General features: G+C 47.2%; 2 protein-coding genes and 1 long non-coding RNA gene across 4 annotated transcripts in view; 2 read left to right on the top strand and 1 right to left on the bottom strand.

Annotated features, from left to right (window-relative positions):
* Positions 1-15,279, top strand: part of LOC142829533 (uncharacterized) — a 28,761-nt gene extending 13,482 nt beyond the window's left edge. Inside the window, exons 4-5 of the long non-coding RNA XR_012904020.1 lie at positions 14,870-15,015; positions 15,145-15,279. This is a non-coding gene — a long non-coding RNA (uncharacterized LOC142829533). The remainder of the gene's footprint in view (positions 1-14,869; positions 15,016-15,144) is intronic.
* NUDT9 (nudix hydrolase 9) overlaps positions 1-22,429 on the bottom strand; it is a 30,777-nt gene extending 8,348 nt beyond the window's left edge. The window contains exons 1-4 of one of the 2 annotated variants that reach the window (XM_075929558.1): positions 22,272-22,429; positions 9,795-10,064; positions 5,861-6,097; positions 4,542-4,637 (exon numbers count right to left, since the gene is read on the bottom strand). In XM_075929558.1, coding sequence (XP_075785673.1) covers positions 4,542-4,637; positions 5,861-6,097; positions 9,795-9,928 — 467 coding nt within the window. In that variant the 5' untranslated portion in view covers positions 9,929-10,064; positions 22,272-22,429. The remainder of the gene's footprint in view (positions 1-4,541; positions 4,638-5,860; positions 6,098-9,794; positions 10,065-22,271) is intronic. The other variant, XM_075929559.1, reaches the window with a different exon arrangement.
* A 1,078-nt stretch (positions 22,430-23,507) lies between these two features.
* The window catches only part of KLHL8 (kelch like family member 8), a 72,450-nt gene continuing 71,274 nt past the window's right edge, over positions 23,508-24,683 (top strand). Inside the window, exon 1 of the mRNA XM_006115329.4 lies at positions 23,508-23,708. Coding sequence (XP_006115391.2) covers positions 23,519-23,708 — 190 coding nt within the window. The 5' untranslated portion in view covers positions 23,508-23,518. The remainder of the gene's footprint in view (positions 23,709-24,683) is intronic.

Genomic DNA, 24,683 nt, shown 5'->3' with positions numbered 1-24,683 from the left:
TCCTTCATCCCCTCCCCACCTGGTAGTGGGCAGCACCATCCCCTGCCCTGAGCCCCCTTCTACACCCAACTCCCTGCCCTGACTCTTGCACTCCCCGTACTAGATCCCTGCCCTGAAGGACTTGAGCAACGCAGGCTAAGTCCTCTAGCTTTAAAATATAGCAAGGAATCCTGGAACTCTAGGGGGACATAATTTTACCTTGGGGTCTAAATAACCAGACATGGGAAAAATTAAATGGTATCAGAGAATTAAAGCAGTCTCACCTCCAATCACAGGACTACAACTCTTCCAAGGGTTCTAAATCATTCCTACCCCATGGTAAAGCATGAGGAGGATAGAGAATGTAGCAGTATCATCCAGGAGCAGTTTAGGGAGACAATTATGATGGGTTTGCAGAACTAGTTCTACATGCCTGCATACAGGCATAAAGAAGCTCAACAGCCCATTCCCAACCCCATTTTGCAACAGCAGCTCTTCACAGTCTTTGCTAGCTTACACATGGGCTGGCTATGTGGGTAGTCCAACAGAAGAGTAAAGAAATGCTATTTACCAGCAGGTTGGTGAAGGTCACAATCTGGCCCTTAGCTTGCTAGTTAACTTTCCAATCTCATCTCTGATGCATAAAACACAAGCATGGAGACCTATTCTTTATAGCAGAGGTGGGCAATGATTTTTGACTGGAGATCACTCTACGATTTTGGAAAGTGGTTGAGGCTGCATTCTTCCAAGACTTTGACTCCCTCAGAGAACGGATGGGCAGGATTCACTGGGATGCTAACATGAAGGAGAAAGGAGTCCAGGAGTGCTGGCAGTATTTTAAAGAAGCCTTATTAAAAGCACAGTAAGAAAAGCAAATATAGTAGACTACCAGATTGGCTTACTGGGGAAATACTTGGTGAGCTTAATCATAAAGAAGCTTACAAGAAGTGGAAACTTGGACAGATGACTAGGGAGGACTATAAATATATTGCTTGAGACTGTAGGGGAGTTATCAAGAAAGCGAAAGTGCAATTGGAAGTGCGGCTAGCAAGGGATGTGAAGGGTAACAAGAAAGGTTTCTACAGGCATGTTAGCAATAGAAGGGTGATCAGAGAGGGTGTGTGGCCCTTAATGGATGAGGGAGGTAACCTACTGACAGATGATGTGGGAAAACCTGAAGTTCTCAATGCTTACTTTGCTTCTGACTTCACAGACTAGGTCAGCTCCCAGACTACTGCACTAGGTAATGCAGTATGGGAAGGAAATGGACAGCTCTTGGTGGAGAAAGAACAGGTTAAGAACTATTTAGAAAAGCTAGTCATACACAAATTCATGGGTCCGGATTTAATGCATCCATGGATACCGAGGGAGTTGGCAATGTCATTGCAGAGCCTTTGGACATTATCTTTGAAAGAGATTCCAGATGATTGGAAAAAAGTAAATGTAGTGCTCATCTTTAAAAAAAGGAAGGCGGACAATCCAGGGAACTACAGACCAGTCAGTCTTACCCCAGTCCCTGGAAAAATCATGCAGAGGATCCTCAAGGAATCCATTTTGAAGCACTTGGAAGAGGGGAAAGTGATCAGGAACAGTCAACATGGATTCATCAAGGGCAAGTCATGTCTGACCAATCTGATAAGCTTCTATGATGAGGTAACTGGCTCTGTGGACATGGGAAAGTCAGTGGATGATATATCTTGACTTTAGCAAAGTTTTGATACAGTCTCCCACAATATTCTTGCCAGCAAGTTAAGGAAGTATCAATTGGATAAATGGACTGTAAGATGGATAGAAAGCTGGCTAGACTGTTCGGCCCAACACGTTATTAATGGCTCGATGACAGGTTGGTGGTCGGTTTCTAGCGGAGTGCCCCATGGATCGATTCTAGGGCTGGTTTTGTTCAATATCTTTATTAATGACCTGAATGAGGGGATGGATTGCACCCTCAGCAAGTTTGCAGATGACACTAAGCTAGGGGGCAAGGTAGATACGCTGGAGGGCAGGGATAGGGTCCACAGTGACCTAGACAGATCAGAGGATTGGGGTGGAGGAGGGAGACTGGAGTCTGGGAGGGAGTTTGGGTAAAGGAGGTGGTTGTCACTTAGGGAAGGGGACTGAAGTGCAGGGGTTTGGGATCCGGTGGTGCAGGAGACTGGGCTGCCAGATCTGGGAGGCAGTAAAGGTATAAAGGAGGGGGACAGAGGGTTTGGGTATATCGAGGGAAGGGCAGAGGGTTGGGGCAGGAAAGGGCTGAGGAGCCAGAAGCAAGCTATGGTCAAAAGACTTACTTGCCAGCTGCCAAACTAGCTTGCCTACCTGCAGAGCGTAAAACGTTTCCCAGTCAGCCAGCCAACTTGCCTAGCCATGTGCTTCATTGAATAACTGAACGGCTCCTGAAACTTCCTCCCTCCTCTCCAGTTTGAAAACAGAAACAGAGCCTGGAAGCTGCATTTCTGAGTGGTGTGCGGGGCTGCAGAGCAAGCAGGAGAGCCTGCCTGGGGCTCCCTGCTGTCTCCGTGGGCTGGATCCGGTGGCTTGGCAGGCTGGATCTCGCCGTCGGCCGTATTTTGCTCAGGACTGCTCTATATGTTAGTGTTTATAAACAGTTTAACTATAGTGTGCTAGATTCACCTCTGCTAGAGAGAGGCACAAACTATGTTAATGAGAACTGCTGCATCCTGAGAGAGACTTACACCTCAAGGGGGGAGGTGGTGTTTCTGTAAGAAGTTCTGCTAGGAGAAACTAAAGCAAGGAAGCACTGATGCAACATATCCTACAGCACATTCTCCCACATATAGTAAAACTCCGGTGGTCCGGCATCCAGTGGTCCGGTACGCCTGATGGTCCGGCACCAACTGCAACCCGGAAGTGCTCCGGCAGCTGCTTCAAGTTGTTAGTGTAATTGATTAACTGCAGCTGGATCCACAGCCGACACGCAGTTAATCTACCTTTCCTCTCTACTGCCGGGAGGGGGGGGCGGTGGGAACAGGTAGATCCGCAGGTGACAGGCTGCTGCTGAAACTCACAAGAGATCATCTCCCCTCCCTGTCCCTGCTGCTTTTACCAGTAGACTAATAGTCCAGGATCAAAAGATCAAGTGAGTGAGCTTGCGCAAAAAAACAGAGGCAGCAGTTGAACCCAGTGAATGCGGCTGCTTTGGCACACCCCCGCCCCATCCCCCTCCCCCTCTCCCACTGACCCCTACCTTCCTCTGCCCCCCCCCCTCCGGGCAGTAGAGAGGAAAGTACATTAACTGCGTGTCGGCTGTGGATCCAGCCGGAGTAAGTGTAACTGATCAGAACGTCCTGAATGCGGCTGCTTTGGCACACCCCGGTCCCCTTCCCCTCCCCCACTGACCCCTACCTTCCCCTGCCCCCCCTCCTCCAGGCAGTAGAGAGTAAAGGTACATTAACTGCGTGTCAGCTGTGGATCCAGCCGGAGTGAGTGTAATTGATCAGAACGTCCTGAATGCGGCTGCCTGCCTGTCGCCGCCTCTCCTCTTCCACCGCTTGCAGGCTCTGCCTCCCTGTAGCAGGAGGGAGGGTTTGGCACACCCCCGCCGCCTCCCCCGTTTCCCCTCCGACGAGACCCGCCCCTGCCAGAGTACCTCCTGATAGTCCGGCATTTCTGATAATCCGGCACCACCTGGGTCCCAAGGGTGCCGGATTATCGGAAGCCTACTGTATATGAATCTGCATCCAATACATTCTCCAATCTTGGGAGTTGTGTTAACTTCAAGCCACCTCATTTCTCCTCTACAGACCACTTTTAAGCCAACTTTTTGGTGCTGGGACTTTGCACCAATGAAGTTAGCACACTGTGCTATTTTTGTCTAGTATGTAACACGCCAAATCAGATTCAAACTCGGCTTGACAAAGCCCTGGCTGGGTTGATTTCGTTGGGATTGGTCCTGCCTTGGGCAGGGGACTGGACTAGATGACCTTCTGAGGTCTCTTCCAGTTCTATGATTGGGATGTCAATGAGCAGTTAACTAGATGATTAACCAATAAGCCTAGACTTATCGGTTAACTACTCGCATACCTCCTTCCCCCTTTGCTGCCTCTGTATCAGCACTGGTTCCATGGTACCCCTGCCCTCCCTTCTCCGACACTGCTGTCTTATCTGATTGAAGCAGCAGTGGGGGAGGGGCAGGGGAGGCTGCTGTGAAGCATCTTCTGTCCTCAGGGGCGGTCTGAGCTCCCCACAGACAGCAGCTGTGTCAGAGGCTGTGTCTATATCAGAGGCAGCAGTGCAAGGTGGCAGGCAGCTGGTCTGCATGGGGAGCTGGGTTTTAAACTGGCTCCCTTCACAAACTGGCTCCCTCCTGGCACCCAGCATGGCTGCCTCTGATACACAGGCAGCAGCATGGGATAGCAGGGGATTCTCTGGGAGTGGAACAGGATTGCACTGGCTGCTGGCCCTGCCATTGGGAATACAGAATAGTCAAGTAACCACATGAATTCTTATTATTCGATATCTAACATCCCTAATTCAAACAGTCATTAAAACACACCTTCTTAAATGACATTGGTCATAGAAGCTTAAGTAGTAAAAGCACCTACCTGGGCCTTCCATTTTCAACCTCATACAAGCCAAGCAGACTCCTCCTCTCCACTTGTCCATCCTTCTCGTTGAATTTGGGAGAAAAGTTTTTGGCACTATTTCAAAGAAATAGTTACAGTAAGTTACTAAATAAACAACTGGTGTTAATTATAAAGACTGTAATGCTATCCAAAGGATCTGTAACACCAAATGTCCCAAGAATGACACTTCTTTCACCAAAATGTAAAAAACAGATTTGCAGCCCTGTTTTTCTAAGCTTTTCCCCTGCCTTATTAAAATGTCAGTATTTGCAAATTGTAGAACCTCTCAATGCTTCTAAGAGGTGATATATGGATTTGACATACTAAATTCTTAAAATAGCCACCTTTAGGGTAGCACTTTCCATGAGTAATATCAGACAAGCTTTGAAATGTGATAGATACAATCCACGAGGAGACCTTTGATTGACTATGAGTTATAAGTTTGCCTCCTGTTGCAAGTATTGCATTGTGAGCACATCACAAACAAATGGAAATATATAAATTATGAAACACTTCTTTACTTCCATATAGCTTGCAGCAGCAGTGTTCTAGCCCTAATGTCAATAATGTTTGAAAGGACAGTGTAGCAAGATTGAGATTTCACTCATCTTTATCCCATGTAGAAGGGTATGTCTACACTTGCACACTCTTTCGAGAGAGGGATGCAAATGAAGACATTCGAAATTGCATATGCAGCTGGGATTGAAATATCCCATGCTTCATTTGCATAATGGCGCTATTTCAAAATGACAGATGTTGTTAAGATGCAGTTATTTCAAGAGAAAACCCTTCTCTCAAAAGAACTGGTAAACCTCATTGTATTTAAATCCTGGCTTCATTTGCAATTTTGAATGTCTTCATTTGCATCCCTCTCTCAAAAGAGGGTGCAACTGTAGACATACCCGAAGAGAAGTTCCTCGCTCATGTTACTAACCCCCTTGACCATCATAGAAATGTCCATGTGTTACAGAACTAGATTCATTTGAATATCTAGTTGTGCCAGGTACACCCATTCATTCTAGGAAAAAAAATTACTACCAATTCCATAGTCCCAGGTGCAGTGTAGTAGATGTGTGGATGGTTCATAAAGCCTCTACAAATTATACTGTACACTAGCCACTGTTAGTAAGTCTTTCACAGGTATCAGGTGCATGTGTAATTTTAGAAAAGATATTTAAAGCAAACATAGATCAAACTTCTGTCAGCTATATTCAAAACAAACTCCATCCTTTCTCTACTCTGGTCAACAGAACCACATTAATTGAACCCCTAATTTCTTTTGGCCAGACAATGCTCACCTGATCTGTGGATCTGCCCATGTGGGTCCAGCCAAGACAGAGGATGCAGTGTATTCCACAGGCTTGTAATCCTCCCACTCAACTAGCCAGTCCACTTTATCAGTAGGTACTTTGCTGCGCTCAACATTTGACCCTGGATATGGGGAGGTGCGAGCTTTGTTGTGAACATTCTCATTTGGATGGTAACCGCTAAGCATGCTGACAGGATAAAAATGGAAACAATGTACTGGTATTGACCTATTGAAAGGGGGAAAAAAATATTAATGAAGATATTTAATGCCAAGTTTTAGGACTCCGGATTGCAAAGAGAAGACAAAAGACATGGTGTTTAATATTTTTAAAGTAGTAATATATTAAGCCTAAAAATATACACCCACTCCAAGCTGCCCAGTGATTTATTTGTATTTGATTACATCGGAGAACATTTTTCCATGCTATCTATATTGAATACCTTTTCAGTCCTAGCAAAACAAAGCAGTTTTGTAAAAGCAAAGTGCCTCAAAAAAAACTAGATGGTCTGAGTAAAATTGCAAAATATATGCTCTAAAATACTTTGGAAATTGGTGACATTCCAAATTACAGAATCATTCAGCTCATCAGAATTACATTACATTGTTACATAAGTATTATGTATTACACGCATCAGGAACTATTACATTATCTAACTATCTACAGGATGTTAAACAGCATTAAATCAGCTAATTGATTAGTCAATAAGAGGAGGAAAACTGAGTTAGCTCCCAGCCCTGGGAGCTAACCCCGCTGTGGCTCTGCCTTTTAAATGTATTAAGAGCCACCAGGCGTGACCTCGGACAGCTGATTCCCAGTCCCTTGCTACACCTCTGCCTTCCCTGCCCTCTGTGAAGACGGTGCTAGGGGGAACCAGCTTTTAAGCCAGCTCCCCCCAGCACTGGCTCCTGCTCCCTCTCCTCCCCCATTTGCTGCCTCTCCCTGATAGAGGTAGCAAGGGGGGGGGGGGGAGGGAGTAATTAGTCAAGTTCCTACTTGACTACCTGATAAGCATATGCATATCGGGTAGCTGACTAATCACTTACATCACACACACACACATGCAGTTTGTGCATCTGTCTTTCCATCTTCACCAGCAGACCTCCCAGCTCCCTGGCCCCAGACTCCTGGCTTGAGCCTTCCCTACGCCCCCTCACCTGAATCCTGCATCTCCCTTGAGCACAAGCTTCCTAGCCTTCTGCAGTGAGATCCACCCCCCACCTCCACCCCGGCCCTGAGCCTCTTTGCACATCTTCCAGGCTCCTGTCCTGAGCTCCTGCACCAAGCCTCCCCAAATGCAATCTCCAGCCGTGACTCCTGAACCACCCCCTCCACTACCTGCCCTGATCTCCCAACTCCTGCCCAGTGTCCTGCACTCCCCACATCACCAGCTCCTTGCCCTAAAAGACCCAAGCAATGCCAAGTAAGTTTGCTAGTTTTATCTCTCTATATATAAACTTATCCTGCAGGACAACAGAATGATGTCTTCATGTCACTCTGGGTGCATCTACACAGCAAAGTTATTTTGGAATAATGGCAGTTATTCTGAAATAATAATGCAAGCATCTAAACAGCAATTCCGCTATTTTGAAAAACATCTGAAATAATAGATTCTATGAGCAGTAACGCCTATTCCAAAATAGATATTTCAAAATAAGGCATGTGTAGACGCTCCACTGCCGCACTTTCAAAATAACCCTTTATCAGGGCCATTCTAAATTATTCTCCCTCAGGCTCTAAATCGAGATAGCACGTCCACATTAGGGAAACCTGCTTCAGATTAATTTTGAGGCTTCCCTGCAGTGTCGATGTGCTATTTTGAAATAATCTATTCCAGAATAACTATTCCAGAATAATTTATTCCGAAATAACATAGCCTCTGTGTTCCACAGCCCCTGCCATACAAGAAGGCTAATGGCATACAGGCAGTCTCCGACTTACGCGGATCCGACTTATGTCGGATCCGCACTTACGAACAGGGCTTTCTCGCCCCGGAGGTCGAGGTGGTGGATTGCTACCTGCGAGCTCCGGGGCGAGAAAGCCCCGTTCGTAAGCTGCTCCGGTGCCCCTGGTCTGCTGGAGACCGTCTCCAGCAGACCAGGGGCACCGGGCGGGTTCCCGCGCTTCTGAGGCTTTGCCAGAGCAAAGCCTCAGAAGCGCGGGAACCCGCCGCTGCTGCCGCTTCAGTCCCGGTGCCTGTGGTCTGCTGGGGACCGTCCCTAGCAGACCACAGGCACCGGGACTGAAGCGGCAGCAGCGGAGGGTTCCCGCGCTTCTGAGGCTTTGCTCCGGCAAAGCCTCAGAGGCGCGGCACCCCGCTGCCGCTGCGGCTCTGCTCCCCGTGTCCCTGGTCTGCTGGGCGCCTGGGGCAGAGCAGATGGGGTGCTGCTGGGTTGATCCAGTAGCACCGAGGAGCGGCGCTACTGGAGCAACCCAGCAGCACCCCAGCTGCTCTGCCCCAGGCATCCCCAAGTCAGCTTCTGCTGAAACTGACCAGCGCTGACTACAGGAAGCCCGATGCAGAGTTGCTCTGCCCCGGGCTTCCTGGAATCAGCTGCTGATCAGTTTCAGCAGCAGATGACTTGGGGACGCCTGGGGTTCTTAAGTTGATTCTGTATGTAAGTCAGAACTGGCGGTCAGTTTCAGCAGCGGCTGAATCTGGACGCCAGTTCCGACTTACATACAGATTCAACTTAAGAACAAACCTACAGTCCCTATCTTGTACGTAACCCTGGGACTGCCTGTATTAGGTTGCATTAAGAGGAGCGTTGCCAGCAGATCCAGAGAAGTGATTATTCCCCTTTACTCGGCTCTAGTGAGACCACATCTGGAGTACTGTGTCCAGTTCTAGGCCCCCAACTACAGGAAGAATGTGGAGGTATTGGAGAGGGTCCAGCGGAGGGTGACTAAAATGATTAGGGGGCTGGAGCATATGACCTATGAGGAGAGGGTGAGGGATTTGGGTTTGTTTAGTCTGCAGAAGAGAAGAGTGAGGGGGGATTTGATAGCAGCCTTTAACTTCCTGAAAGAAGGTTTCAAAGAGGCTGGAGAAAGGCCATTCAAGGTAGTGATGGATGGCAGAACAAGGGGCAATGGTTTCAAGTTACAGTGGGAGAGGTCTAGGTTGGATATTAGGAAAAACTATTTCACTCAGAGGGTGGTGAAGCACTGGAATGGATTACCTAGGGAAATGGTGGAATCTCCATCCCTAGAGGTTTTTAAGTCTCGGCTTGACAAAGCTCTGGCTGGGTTGATTTAGTTAAGATTGGTCCTGCCTTGGGCAGGGGGCTGGACTCGATCTCCTGAGGTCTCTTCCAGAGCTATGATTCTACGAACTTTTCCATCTGAGATTTCTTTTCCTAGCTAGATTTCTCATTATTTGGTAAAATTACGTCTTCTCTACAAAAATGAAAAATTAATACGAGTCAGTCATGATTCATAATCAGTCCAAAACTGTAAATATATGTACAGGAGTAAATTGTCTCCAAGGTGCCACAAGATTCCTCATTGTTTTTGTCTCCAAGGGTAATTACTTGTGACAAATTTATTTGCATACAGATTTTCAGGATTAAAATCATGTATTGCTTTTTGGGAATTTTACCAAAACTGTTCCAAACAAAGGGCCAAATTCACTCAATGGATATGCACCTGCAACTCACATATTTGCAACTCTGAGTTTAACAGATCTGATCTTAGTATCTGAAATACGTTTGATGGACTGCCAGGGTAACACGCCCTGATCATGCCAAAACATACATAACTTTACATGAACAACACCATAAGAAATTTCAGTGAGACTTCTTATATATGTGACGTTAAGCAGTCACAAACATATTAGCAGAATCAAGGCCTCAGACCTCAACCTAGCATTATCATTTATTGAAAATAGCAGGATTATGTCACTGTGGTGTCATAATGTAAATACCTGTAAGCCAGCTGTCTGAAAGGATGGAGCAGTGGGTGGAAGACTTGGCAGCTAGGGTACCTGACAGCAACAGCAGACAGAGTTACAGTGAGAGATACCACAGCAACAGTCCGGGCCAGGCAGCACCTTGCCATCACATGCAGGATGTTCACAGGTCACTACGCCTCCCCAGAATGCAGTGCCCAAGAGACATGCAGTGACCAGGACTGTCTGGAGATGAAGTAGGAAACATCTGATTGTAGGATGTGTCCGTCTTGTCCACCTTATTCCCTACAAGGAACAGCCATATTAATTTATTCAATATCTTATGTTGAATTCTTTTTTTTGGTGGGGCCGCCTCCCCTCTTTTCCCCTCATTTGCCTCACACTGCTGCCTCTATTTTTAAACCGGCTCCCCTCTGATAGAGAGGCAGCAGCATGGAATGGCAGTGGGCTCCCTGGGAGTGGGAATGGGAATGCCACTGGCTAATGGCCCTGTTTCAAGGGACTAATAAATAGTCATGTAGCTACTGTTATTTCATGTGGTTACATGATTATTCAATTACATGCTATCTAACATTCCCAACATATATCAATATAGTTGAACATTTTTTTTTTAAATGCCATCCTTTATTATGCAAAATTTTACACAAAATTAAATCAGTTGCCTTAAGTGTAGGTCAAATATTTTCAATTGCAAACTATCCAATATTTTCAATAAAGTTTAAAGTTTGATTTTTAAAAGTTACCAGAGAGCGTTGCAGTTTTCTGTTACATTGATTTACTTCTTAAATAGCAAAAATGGAGTCTTTGTTAAGAAAGTGTCAGTTCTGTGGTCAAATTCCAGTCCTTAGTGATTTCAGCACCAATGATTTCACTAGGTAATATGGTACCTCCCCACCATTGCCTCCTTTGCACTGCCCTTCAACACATATTGCCTGCACGTTGAGTCCAAGGTCAGTCTAGACAAGATTTTATCAATGATTTTTGCTCAAGCGATCACTGAGACAAGACAAGGTCTCTCAATTGATTCTAGTCAGCTCTGCCTTTAAACACTGGGGCTGTGTCTACATTGGCACCCCTTTCCGGAAAAGGGATGCTAATGTAGACTTTGGAATAGGCAAATCCGCGGGGGATTTAAATATCCCCGCGGTATTTGCATTAACATGGCTGCCGCTTTTTTCCGGCTTGGAGATAAGCTGGAGAAAAGCGCCAGTCTAGATGTGATTCTCCGGAAAATAAAGCCTTTTCCAGAGGATCTCTTATTCCTACTTGAATAAGAATAAGAAAGGACTCCCAAATAGACTCTACACCACCAGTCCATCTTCTGTGACTTTCAGTTAGATGTGACTCACTATCCTCTGCTTAGTGTTCAAGTTATGGTAGACACTAAGCCAGGTCATATTAAGTTCAAGTCTTTTACCTTTTAATCATACAATATGGATAATAACATTTCATTCTCCCAGCTCCAAGTCTTAAGTGAATTTCAACCCAAAAGAGCCAAAATTGATCACCTTGACACAACAAGTGTGTCTACTGATCTCTGTGGCAAAGTAGGTATGTCTATATAAATAAGGTCTGCTCATGAAGCCTTTTCCTACAGTTGATTAACAGATGGCAGTAGATAGCTCATTCAAACCACTGGCTGATAAAGTTAGTCACTCTGACCAGTCATTAACCATAGGCACGGACTCACCCTACTCTCCATTGTCTATGATTCTCTGATGACCTGTGACAAAAAAGGAGGGTGGAAAAGGAAACTGTAGGGAGAGACCTCTCTAAATTCACCAATCAAAGAGCAGTATTGCTAACCCAAAAATCACAAGGAACGCCTACACAAAGTTATGAGAATGGTCTCGTGTTCTGACTAGGATACTAATGACTAGATTTTCAAAGACATGTAAAGATCAAATAGATATCTTTGAAGATCTGAGTTGGCAACTGTCTCTTTAGGAGCTTAATTATCTTTGAAAATCTGAGCTTAGATTTCCAAGTTCAATTTTCAAAAGTGACTTTAGTCACTCAAGTGCTTTTGAAAATTTTAATTGGGGGCCTAAAGGGACAAAAATAGACAAAAGGCAGGAGATATGGTATTCCTTTTAAAAACAGCCAAACCTAGCCAGGTATCTGGTGATGCCAATAGTAATGCAGGTAGGGATTTCAAACTGGGACAGAGGAATTTTTATCTTTCCTTCCTTTGTCTGAGACAGTGGTTTCTTCCAAGTAATAGGGAGATGGGAAGGCCCATCTCTCTACAAGACCGACCTCTTATAATGTGTAAGTAGGGCAAAGTTAGTTAGCCCGTCAAGTTTTATTTGTTTTCTGGTTTGGGGATGTGGAAATGATGTCTGTGCTATTAAAAGTGGTTCTCTCTCTTTTGTAACTAAGTTTTGAGCTGATGGGATGGTCCCGCAGGAGTATAGGTGGCTCTTTTTAATCTAGTCACTGGTTCCAACTATGGTTTTGTTTTGCTAATAAAAGTTTGTGTTCTTTTTCTAATTAACCTGGTATTGGTTCATTTCTGTGTCCCGGAAAATCTGTCTGTGGGTATTTGCATGCCTCTGACTAGGAGCAGCTACCACAGACTGCAGCTGTATTTTCCCTTTTCTTTTTAAGTACTTTCGGGGAAAAGAGCTTAGAGTATCCCTGGGGTTGGTTTCAAGTGTCCACCCCTGGCTGTGGGATTAAAAGCACTTGATGGTAGCAGCAGATATTCCCCAAAATCTGGGTATTAGAATTTGGGGGGAAGTTTTTGTACCAAAGCCTGTAGAAATAAGGTTTTGGGGTGCTTTTGCGGGCCCTCACTTCTGCAGTTGTCGTACAAAAGTAGGGAACAACCTTGACAATGTGAAACTGATTGTTCCTTCCTAAGTGGAATAACTTGCATTTCTCCTTATTAAACTTCATCCTATTTACCTCAGACCATTTCTCTAGTTTGTCCAGATCATTTTGAATTATGACCCTATCCACCAAAACAGTTGCAACCCCTCCCAGCTTCGTATCATCTGCAATCTTAAAAAGCTTACAATATTGAACAGAACAGGTCCTAAAACAGACCCCAGCAGAAGTTAATAACTATCATCTGAGAACGGTTATTCAGTCAGTTATTCACCCACCTAATAGTAGCCCCATCTAAGCTGTATTTCCCTAGTTTATTGATAAGAAGATCTTGCAAGACCATTTCAAATGTCTTACTAAAGTCTAGGTATACCACATCCACTGCTTCTCCCTTATCCAGAAGCTCATTATCCCACTGCTCCCATTCACTGGATTCTGGCTAATGGGAGCCAAATGGGAAGCCTCCAAAAAGTACGCCCCTGTAAGGCTATCCCATGGGGCTGCCAATTCATGCTCCTGTCCTCCCACCAACCCCTGCGTGCGGGGTGGTCAATTTATGCTTCCATACCCAATGAGGCTAGAGCAACCCTCCGCTTGCACAGACAGGAGACTGCTGCTAGGTTTACCAGGTACCAGTTAACCTGTACATTACCCAGTAATGGTGATGTTTACCGGGTAACTGATTACCGGTTCACATCCCTAATAGATTTACAGAAACCACATACAAGACTGCTGATGAGGGAGTGTGATGAAGTGGGGATTTTATTCACCTTTTTATGTTGCCTGTGTGTTCTACTGTCCTATAGTATCCCACGTTTGTGCCTCAATTTCCCTGCGAACTTCACCAATACCTAAATCAGGGGTGGCCAGACTGTGGCTCTTGAACCACATGCGACTCTTTGCTCACAGAAATGCGGCTCTCGGGGTTACGGCTCAGTTGGAGCCGCATGCCCGCTTTATGCACGCACCCCAGTTCCTGGAGGGAGAAGTGTGAGGCTGTGGCAGTGGCAGCTCCGGTGAGACCCAGGCATTAGGTTAGAATGGGAGGGGGTTGGGAGTGCCTGGCTCTGGGGGAGGAGGAGGACATTGGGTTAGAGTGAAGGGAGCTGGGGGGCGGGGGTTGGGTCTGGGGGAGGGATATGTGGCTCTTTGCACTACTATCCACAGCTCTTTGGGTATGTCTAGACTACATGGCTCTGTTGTGGAATGAGGCATACCGGGGAGGTCGACAAATGCCTTTGATGTCGACTGCAGAGCGTCCAGACTACAGCGCTGAGCCAACAAACAGCTGATCAGCATAGCGTGGCAGCCATTTTAATTTAATGAAGTGGTGATAATTTAAATCGCGGCTTCATTTGGGAATGTCTAATAAACTAATCTACATGGCTCTGGCAACAGAGCCATGTAGTCTAGACATACCCTTTGTGTCTAACTGATTGGCCACCCCGACCTAAATGATTATAGGAATTTTGGGTGTGATAGTCCCCGCACACACACAATGGCCAGTGCCCTTCGTAACCTGAACCCAGGAGCAGGTGTGACCCATTTTGCCTGGGAAGCAGGAGAAAGGTAGGAGGAAGAACCTGACAGGGTGTGGGGGACTAGGACTAGGTTGCTGAGAGTGCAACAGTCTGCCTGCCTGGGAGCAGGAACTGGCCGCCCACACAAGAGGGGAGAAGCAGGAGCCCCCCCCCACACACACCTATACACAGGGCTCTCCCCTACTCCCATAAGCTTTAACCAGTGAACTGTTTAACCAGGATTTTACATTCCTAGTTTGGGATGTAGGAAAAGAGCCAGGCTCCTAGCTCTGGGCTTCTCTTTCCCAAAAATGGATTGTACTGACTGTTCCTGTTTTCTGTGCTGACAAGTCTTTTCTATGCTGTGTTCCTGTCAGCAAATAAACCCTTTTGTTCCACCTGCTGCCTGAGAGTCACATCTGACTGTGAATGGGGAGTGCAGGGCCCTCCGTCTCCCTCACACTTTGGTGACAGGGTGTGTGAAAGGGGACAGAGCAAATGAAATATACATTTGATGTTTTATTTATGTATAAGTTATTTATTTAAATAATTATTTTGTTCAATACTAGGCTTGAAATAAGTGAATTAATCCTGAGAAAATAACGGTCATTCTACTAGCATTAGATTGTTTTGTATTTGGATACATATAGTTAAACAAAACAAAGGAAGCCTCCCACTGAATTAATTTTTAAAATAATTAATTAACATACAGAAGAAAACCACTTTGCTTTCTTGTAGAATACAGATTAAGGCTCCTCAATATGAAAACAAGCTAGGATACCCATACCCCACAAGGTTGGAGCAACAGTTCACCCGTGCAGGCAGGAGACTGCTCCCAGGTACTGGTTAACCGGTACCCAGTAAGCATCACCTATAAGCATAAAGTAAGTTGCTGTGTATAATAGAATTTATTAAATACTGTTTTGTGCATTACCACTAATAAGAATTTGAAAGAAAAAAAGTCTCCATATATTTGGCATAATCTAAAGATGTTTAATCTCTTTATGCAACAGAACCCAAATGATGCAGTGGACAAACGCCTTCTCTCAGCCTACTGTCCACACAAATATCTTGGTTGTTGGCCAGCTGCTGGTAGAATAAAGCAGGAAAGGAAGGAAAAGAAAATTTGTTTGACAATGCCTTCCAACGCAGATGCACAAAGAATCATTTTTCCACAAGCTATTTTTATAATCCGGAGCCACAACAGTGAAGGCACCAAACGGAATCTACATCTTTATCTTTAGAAAAACTGCCTTTCAAACTTGTTCAGCCATAAACCTCTTCATAAATTCCGACAACTTCCACACAACCTCAGAACCTTTCTTGCTATGGGAATTACAGATATCATCTATTTGCTAGGGCTTTGGAGAAGGATTAACAATATGATTGTGATAAGACTCAGTGGTCCCCAAGGCGGTGCCCGTGGGCGCCATGGAGCCCGCTGGGGCATTTATGTGCACCCGCCAAAACATCTGGGCTGGCCCCACCCCCAGAGCTCAGCACATGCACGGTGCTGGCCCTGGCTGCAGCGCGTATGAGTGGCCCCTGCCCTGGGCACGCGGCACATGCGCGGGGCCGGCCCCACGTGCAGGGTGTGTGGGTGGCCCCACCCCCAGATGCCTGGCATTTGAGCAGCCGCACCCCCGGCAGCCACGAAAGGTTGGGGACCACTGTGATAGATTATTTCATTAGCTAACAAGTCACTTAATCTTCTGGGTAGCTCATATGTAAACTGAAACAAATTACCTATTTCAGAGCTCACAAATACTGAGGACAGTTTATAGACACCAGAAAAGGCAAATAGAGCAGAGTCAGAAAATCCTTTGTTCAAAAATTTGAGTCAGTCACAAAATAGCAATCCAAGGACAAACAGCAATTAGAGCTGTCACTAGCATCTGCATTCCTGGCTAGTGAAAATTCAGATTATCTAAGGCCCATACAAAAGAGGGAGAAGAGCTGACAATGCATTCTTTCAGGGAATCTTTCCTTCCATCCTCTGGTACATGCACAACAGCCTGACTATTATTAAAGAAACCGTCACTTTTCAACAGTGAGCATCCAATATTAAACTTCCCTTCTAATGCCAGTTAACTGAGAATACAAAAACTAATTCGCAGTGACTCCTGGACCACTCTGTAAAGCAGGGGTGGGGAACCTTTTTTTGGGTCAGGGGTCACTGACCCACAGAAAAATCAGTCCGGGGGCTGCACACAAGAAGCTGGAGCAAAGCTGGCGTGCCAGCATGGGCTCCCCCATGCTGTGGGGGGAGGGGAGGAGACAGGACCTGAGTCTCAAGGGCTGGATCCAGGCAAGCTGGGGGCCACATCTGGCCCCAAACTTATGTTTCCCACCCCTGCTGTAAAAGCATTCTGCAGAAAGAGCACTCCTCCAGCTGAACATCAAGATAAGGCCTTCTCATCCTGATGGAACTCACTGCATTTGATACAAAGAACCATCAAATTCTCTTCAGAGAGGTTGCGATGATGAATGTAAACATTTTTTTCCCCTCAGACTAAACCCAGCAACTCCTATTCCTAGACCTTCATGAAACTGGCCACAGTCAAACAAAACTGCTTCTCACTCTCTCTCCATAACCATGACCTCCCACTAGGGATGTTAGCTATCGATTGGGTAACTGAATAGTTGAGTAATCACATGAATTCTTATCGGTTACTCAACTATTCTACAGTCCCTGAAGGTAGGGAGGTGGGAGACCTGGGGGCAGGGCTGGTAGGCAATGCAATCTGGCCCTACTGCCAAAAAGTCCCCTGCCACCTGATGCTACCAGGCAGGAGCCGGTCTGCGAGGAGAACCAGTTTAAAAATAGCTGATACAGTGGCAGCAGCACGGGGTGGCAACAGCCCCTGTCCACAGGGTGTCCAAGCTCCCCACAGACACAGGTTACTAAGCCTCCCATGGAGCAAAGCAGCCTCTGCCTGCAGTAGACCCAGGCTCGCAACAGACAGAGGCTTCTCTGCATCCCGCGGAGCAGCCTCTGTCAGCAGGGAGCTCAGACCCCCACATCCCGACCCATGGACAGAGGCTGCTGTTTCCCCCTCCTGCTGCTGCTTCTGATAGAGGCAGCAGCGCGGGGGCGGTGTAGGGATAACATATTAATGTATTGAAAATGATTCCCCCAAATGGAAATGACTCCCCATAATTTGTTCCCCACAACTTAAAGTGGTTAGATTTATTAATTCTTCTTCTTCTTATTATTATTATTATTTAAGATTGTTAAATGTTTAGATTTATGATTATTATTGCCCCTTTAGAATATAATATATTAGGTCATGTAACTTAGAACTGTTAAGAATATAATCCTATGTAGCCAGAAACAGCCCCCCCTCTGTGTCCCAGGGCATGCTCAGGCTTGTGCAAGGGGCTGCTTGAAATTGACATTGCAGAGATACATTGTAACAATGCATTGTCAAGCCACTAACTCTGCTATGGGAGCCAAGCCCTGTAATTGACTAAGGGCATTGTTACATAATTGACGCCTGTTCTCTTTAAAACATTGTAACTTTACTCAGCACTCAGAGAATGTTTTAAGCAATACCACCCAGAAACTTTTGTAACTACAACTTTTATTATTATACAAAATACTGTATGGGAAACATTAATTAGAGAATGTATGTAAGAGAGAGAGAGTGCTTGGAGATGAATGAATGGTTCTGAGAGGTGCCAACCTGAGAATACAGCAACAAAGGGCTGAAGAAGGCGTCAGGTGCCAGTGCAACCAAAAGGTGTCAAGTGGAGAAAACCAAGTACTGGAGGTCCAACCGATGAGATCACTGATGAGCACCTGGCAGCCACCCTGGAGACATCAGCATGATGCAGCAATTTCCATAGACTGGCATAGGAAGAAATTCCTATAAGAACTGGACTAAAAAACTATGGAATCAGAGTCCAAGGTTCTGCTGCCAGCCCACCAGGAGCTTCAGATGCGCATCTGATCAGGACTTCGCTTCCCACTACCATCACTTGTGTACAGAGTACCTGGCCAGTATTCTGTCACAAGCAACTTCCAGGCTGGTAACTATACACAGAACTTGAATAAATGGATGTATGAATGAATGTTTTATATATATAAAAGTGTATACGGGTTAAGTAGTGATAGGAATAAGTAGTTAAACAACGTTGTTTGCTTCTATCTTTTCTTTATTTTTTTATTATTATCTTTTTGCCTTATCCCCCTCATAAGATCCTGCTTACTTTTATTTGGTATAACAGCGGGAGACAGGCCTGGGGGAGAGGTACCAGCTTTTAAGCCAGGTACGCCCAGCACTGGCTCCTGCTTCCCCGCTCCTTGCTGCCTCTGATACAGAAGCAGCCATGGGGGAATGCAAGTAGTCAAAAAGATTAACTGATAAGCCTAGGCTTATCAGTTAATCATATACTCAATTACTCGTTTACATCCCTACCTCTAACAACTGTTTACCTGTACAAGACTGTTCACCAGGACAACAGGAGACAGTGTTCACAGGAACCACTTCAGACATGTGAGAATGACAACTAACTTCAGCACATACAAACAAAAGTTTGTATTATTTATGACTTAGCTTTTCCTCACTAAATTACACATCTCACTCCCACCCCAATACATGCAATATACCCACTCACTCAAAATAAAATATTTTCACCAACAAACATATTTTTTATTCCCACAAATGAGAAAGAAAAGGAGAGCTCACTTGAGACCTTACTGGGATTGTAAACTCTTCAGACCACAGCCTTTATGCTGTACTTAGGGCAGGAGTCTGCAATATTTTCAAACCAAAGAATCAAACTACAGTCAAACTCCGATGGTCCGGCACTCCTGAAGGTCCGGCACCATCAGGAACCCGGAAGTGCTCCAGGCAGCCGGACCATTGGAGCTGCTCTGCCCCCAGGTTCCCCGATTCAGCTGCTGCTAACACTGACCAGCGGCTGAATCGGGGACACCTAGGGCAGAGCAGCTGGGGCGCTGCCGGGTTGGTCCCATAGCGCTGCCCCTCAGGGCTGCGGGACCCAACCCTGCAGCGCCCCAGCTGTCCCCATTCAGCCGCTGTTGAAACTGACCAGCGGCTGACTCCAGGAAGCCCGAGGCAGAGCTGCTCTGCCCTGGGTTTCCTAGAGTCAGCCCCTGATCAGTTTCAGCAGCGGCTAACTCCAGATGCCTGGGGCAGAGCAGCTGGGGCACTGCCGGGTTGGTCTTGCAGCGCCAAGGGTTGGCGCTACCAGACCAACCCGGCAGCGCCCCAGCTGCTCTGCCCCAGGCATCTGGAGTCAGCCGCTGTTGAAACTGACCAGCGGCTGACTCCAGGAAGCCCGGAGCAGAGCAGCTCTGCCTCGGGCTTCCTGGAGTCAGCCGCTGATCAGTATCAGCAGCGGCTGAATGGGGACACCTGGGGCGCTGCCGGGTTGGTCTCGCTGCGCCAAGGGTCGGCGCTACCTGACCAACCCTGCAGCACTCCAGCTGCTCTGCTGCAGGCGTCCCCGATTTAGCCGCTGCTGAAAATGACCAGCAGCGGCTGAATCAGGGACACCTGGGGCAGAGCCGGACTATCGGAAGGGGGGGGGCAATGAGGGTCTGGGGTGGCATGCACCCCCCACCCCAGACCCCGCATAACCCCCCCTTCCAATAGTCTAGCAAATCTGATAATCCGGCACCCCCTGGGTCCTAAAGGTGCCGGATTATCGGAAGTTTGCTGTACATCAAAATTCAGAACAATGGTCAACAAAGAGCTGTATAAGAATGGCCATTTGCATGACTGAAAATATACAACTTAATATTAATGATAATTGACATAATAATTAATAATACCATCCATGAAACGTACTCTCAGACTTTATTTAATGGGACTTCTGCTGCTGCATCTTTTCGCACATTTCTTTTTACATCATTATTGGTCAAATCCAGCTTCAGGCTGTCTTCTGTCAATCTTATGGTAGGGGGCTGCGTATGTGGAGATGCAGGAGTCCATGTATGAGAGGCTCAAGGCAGAGGGTTCAGATGTATGATGGGCTCAGAGCATAGGGTGGGATAGATGTGGGGGGTGCAGGAGGGTTATGGCAGGAGACTGGTGATGTAGGGGTTTGGGAATATAGGAGTATGGGGGCCTAGGACAGGGGGCTCAGGTGTATGATGGGCTCAGGGTTAGTGTGTGGGTGGGGGAGGGAGGTGCAGGAATGTTATGACATTCCTCTGGCCAGATGGGGGCAGAGTCCCAATTGGGGGCTTCTTGGCCAGGCTTCATTTTTAAATAAAGTAAAAAATTATGTTCAACACAAAAGGTTTCAACATTGTCTTAATTTATGGCAGGAGTAGGGAACCTTTTCTGAGTCGGAGCACACTGACACACAGAAAAAAAATCAGTAGGGGACCACACTAGTAAGAAGCAAACCAAAAAACCCCCCCCAATCCTCCAAAAAACCCCAACCCCCACTGATGTGGCCTCCAATTGAAACACCTCAGTCCCCTGATGCTCTAACTCCAAGGTGGGGGGAGTGGCAGGGAGGACTGAGGTTCAAGTCCTCAGGCCAAATTTACTCTTCGGGAGTTCCAGGGTTAGTGGATTTTGTGGACCCCTAGACTTGGGGGAGGGAGGGAGAAGAGAGGGAAGCAAAAACTAAAGGTTAAGCCTGTGGGTCAGGGCTGCCAATGAGTGGGATAGGGGTGAAGGATCTGGGTAGGAGGTGGGGTGCATGAGAAAATGAGGGTGTGAGGTAAGGTGCAGGAGTAGGCTGGGACTAGGCTGTCTGGCCAGGAGCAGGAGACAGGAGCAAGGGAGGGTGCAGGAGCAGGCTGGGGGTAGAGTACGTGGCCAAGGAGGAGGGTGCAGGAGCAGGCTAGGGGCGGGCAGGCTGTCTGGCTGGAGGGGTGAGGGTGGCTGAGATAGGAGCAGAGGAGGGGGCAGGGTGTCTGCCCAGAGGTGAGGGAGCAAGGAGCAGGATGGGGGCAGGGTGTCTGGCCAGAGGTAAAATGCAGGACAATGTAGCACTTTAAAGACTAACAAGATGGTTTATTAGATGATGAGCTTTCGTGGGCCAGACCCACTTCCTCAGATCAAATAGTGGAAGAAAGTAGTCACAACCATATATACCAAAGGATACAATTAAAAAAAATGAACAAATATGAAAAGGACAAATCACATTGCAGAACAGAAGGGGGATGCAGGGGGGGGGGGGAGGATGGAAGGTAAGTGTCTGTGAATTGATGATATTAGAGGTAGGGAGAGTGGGATGTTTGTGAGTTAATGGTATTACAGGTGATAATTGGGGAAACTATCTTGGTAATGGGTGAGATAGTTCAAATGTTTGTTGAGTCCTTTTTGGAAAGTGTCGAATTTTAACATGAATGACAGTTCAGAGGATTCCCTTTCAAGTGCAGATGTAAAAGGTCTTTGTAGCAGAATGCAGGTGGTTAAGTCATTGAGAGAGTGTCCTTTCTGGTTAAAATGGCAAGAAACTGTTTTCTCTTTGTGATCTTGTCTGATATCTGTTTTGTGGGCATTAATCCTTTGGCGAAGTGTCTGAGATGTTTGTCCAATGTACATAGCAGACGGACCCTTACGGCACATGATAGCATAGATTATATTTCTGGATGCGCAGGAATATGTGTTCTTGATCTTATAACTCACTTGGTTAGGTCCAATAATGGTATCAGCAGAGTGAATAAGTGGACAAAGCTGGCAGCGGGGTTTGTTGCAAGGGAAGGTACCAGGGTTGGTATTAGTGTGGTATGTCCTGTGGTGGTTGGTAAGAATCATCTTGAGGTTGGGTGGTTGTCTATAGGAGACTATGGGTCTGTCTCCCAGAGCCTCTTTGGCCAGAGGTGAGGGAGCAGGATGGGGGCAGGGTGTCTGGCTGGGGGGACAGAGCAGGAGTGGCCTACGGGTGTGGGGTCTCAGCGGTGGGGGGGAAGGGGGCAGGGTTGCAGGGTCTGGGCATAAGGAGATGGGGGGGGGGGAGCAGTTGTTTTCCTGCCGCATCACAGGCATCATACAACATGGTCTCCCAGCTACTCCCATTCGCTGGATTCAGGCCAATGGGCTCAGGAGGAAATCACTTCCCCGAGACACGCAACAAGCCGCTGCCCCGCACAGCCCCGCGCTCGCCCCTCCCTTTCCATTCCCCCTCCCACACTGCGCCCGGCCCTTACCTCCTGCGCGCTGCGCTACTCGCCGCCGCCTCCGCTCTCCTAGCGCCCAAGGAACTGCCGGGGGCAGCAGGCCCGCAGCAACGGTCTCGCCAGGCGCAGCCTCTCGCGCATGCGCGCTGCTTTCCTGACAGAGGACGGCATCGGAACTACGCGGCTGGGAGGAGGCGAGAGAGGAAGATCGCTGGCACATGCGCAGTTCCATCGAGGCGCGAGGAGGCGGTTCATGCTTGAGGGGCCGCAAAATACATGCGCCAATCTCCCACCGTGGGTGGGCGAAGAGGCGAGAAAATCTACATTCCTACCCCGCCCCGCTTCCCTGCCAGTTGTTTTCTATCTCTTGCAAAGAACCCAGGCTAGATCTCTGAAGGGCCGGGGTTTGTGTGCATGCTCTCACGTGTTGCTTAGACTTGCACACTCGCTGCTGCATGACCACATCCTCTTGCTGGGCACCTTTACATACACAAAATAGCAGGAAACCAAATGCCACTAAAGGCACAGGAAAAAAACATGACAATGACAAAGGATAGAGGGGTCAACACCCCAGTTTTTGTGCATGTTTTCTCAAACTAGTTGGGCCAGCATTTGAAAGGTCCATTTGATTTCCTGATAGAAATGGAGCCGTGTGAGTCTGGGGTAGCTGAAGCAAAATGCAGGACAAGGCAGCACTTTAAAGACTAACAAGATGGTTTATTAGATGATGAGCTTTCGTGGGCCAGACCCACTTCCTCAGATCAAATAGTGGAAGAAAATAGTCACAGCCATATATACCAAAGGATACAATTTAAAAAAGTGAACACATATGAAAAGGACAAATCACATTTCAGAACAGAAGAGGGATGTGGGGGGGGGGGGGGAGGAAGGTGAATGTCTGTGAGTTAATGATATTAGAGGTGGGGAAGGGTAAATGTGATTTGTCCTTTTCATATTTGTTCATTTTTTTAATTGTATCCTTTGGTATATATGGTTGTGACTATTTTCTTCCACTATTTGATCTGAGGAAGTGGGTCTGGCCCACGAAAGCTCATCACCTAATAAACCATCTTGTTAGTCTTTAAAGTGCTACATAGTCCTGCACTTTGCTTCATTTGATTTCCTGGTATTATGCGTATGTAAAGGTTCACGGTGGGAGATGAAGCAAAATGCAGGACAATGCAGCACTTTAAAGACTAATCTTTAGTGGGAGATGGTATTTTGTGCCCCCCCCCCCCCAGCATGAACCGCCTCCTCGCGCCTCGATGGAACTGCGCATGTGCCAGCGATCTTCCTCTCTCGCCTCCTCCCAGCCGCGTAGTTCTGATGCCGTCCTCTGTCAGGAAAGCAGCGCGCATGCGCGGGAGGCTGCGCCTGGCGAGACCGTTGCTGCGGGCCTGCTGCCCCCGGCAGTTCCTTGGGCGCTAGGAGAGCGGAGGCGGCGGCGAGTAGCGCAGCGCGCAGGAGGTAAGGGCCGGGCGCAGTGTGGGAGGGGGAATGGAAAGGGAGGGGCGAGCGCGGGGCCGCGCGGGGCAGCGGCTTGTTGCGTGTCTCGGGGAAGCTATTTCCTCCTGTCGCTGAAGGTTGCGCGTTCGCATATCGCACAAGGAGGGTTTTCATGGGTCGTAACGCTTAGTACGTCACAAGCCTTCACGCATTGTCACACCTGCCGCTCCATTGGATTGTCCAGAGTATTTCACGTGTCAGCTCATTTCCCTGCGCATGGAACTTCCCCTTTCTCCCTCTCGAAATAGTCTCTGACTAGAAGGACAATAATTGCCTGGTACTGCAACGGAATGGTCACAGCCTAGTGATAGAAATGTAGCCGTGTTAGTCAGGGGTAGCTGAAGCAAAATGCAGGACAATGTAGCACTTTAAAGACTAACAAGATGGTTTATTAGGTGATGAGCTTTCGTGGGCCAGACCCACTTCCTCAGATCAAATAGTGGAAGAAAATAGTCACAACCATACATACCAAAGGATACAATTTAAAAAAATGAACAAATATGAAAAGGACAAATCACATTGCAGAACAGGAGGGGGATGTTCACAGGACATCACAGGGCATCTTATGGATGCTGTAATTAGGGCTCAACTGCGGGCTTTACATGGCTGTTTGTTGGTGACAGGGTTATGCTACTGTCTAGTCTGTGCTAGCAGCCCCACCAAGACCTTGGGCATAATTTTTTTCTAAGGCTTTGTCGAGACGTCCTCCGTGGGCTGCTGACATAAATAAGGCACCTTCAGCTACGTGAATAATGTAGCTGAAGTCAAGGTACTTAGGCCTACTGCAGTCTCTTCATCGTGGAAAGTGGACAGGAGATGGTCTCCTCTGCTGGTTTTGGTGGTGTATTGGAGTTGTTGGGAGTCTGTTCAGCGTTGATTAGGGGAGCGTCAAATACAAGACGTGATCAGTCGACCCCCGCTGAATAGTTCGCTTCC

Source organism: Pelodiscus sinensis, chromosome 5 (genome assembly GCF_049634645.1).
Source record: "Pelodiscus sinensis isolate JC-2024 chromosome 5, ASM4963464v1, whole genome shotgun sequence".
In the NCBI taxonomy this organism is placed as follows: Eukaryota; Metazoa; Chordata; order Testudines; family Trionychidae; genus Pelodiscus; species Pelodiscus sinensis.
This window is presented reverse-complemented; position numbering and strand designations above follow the sequence as displayed.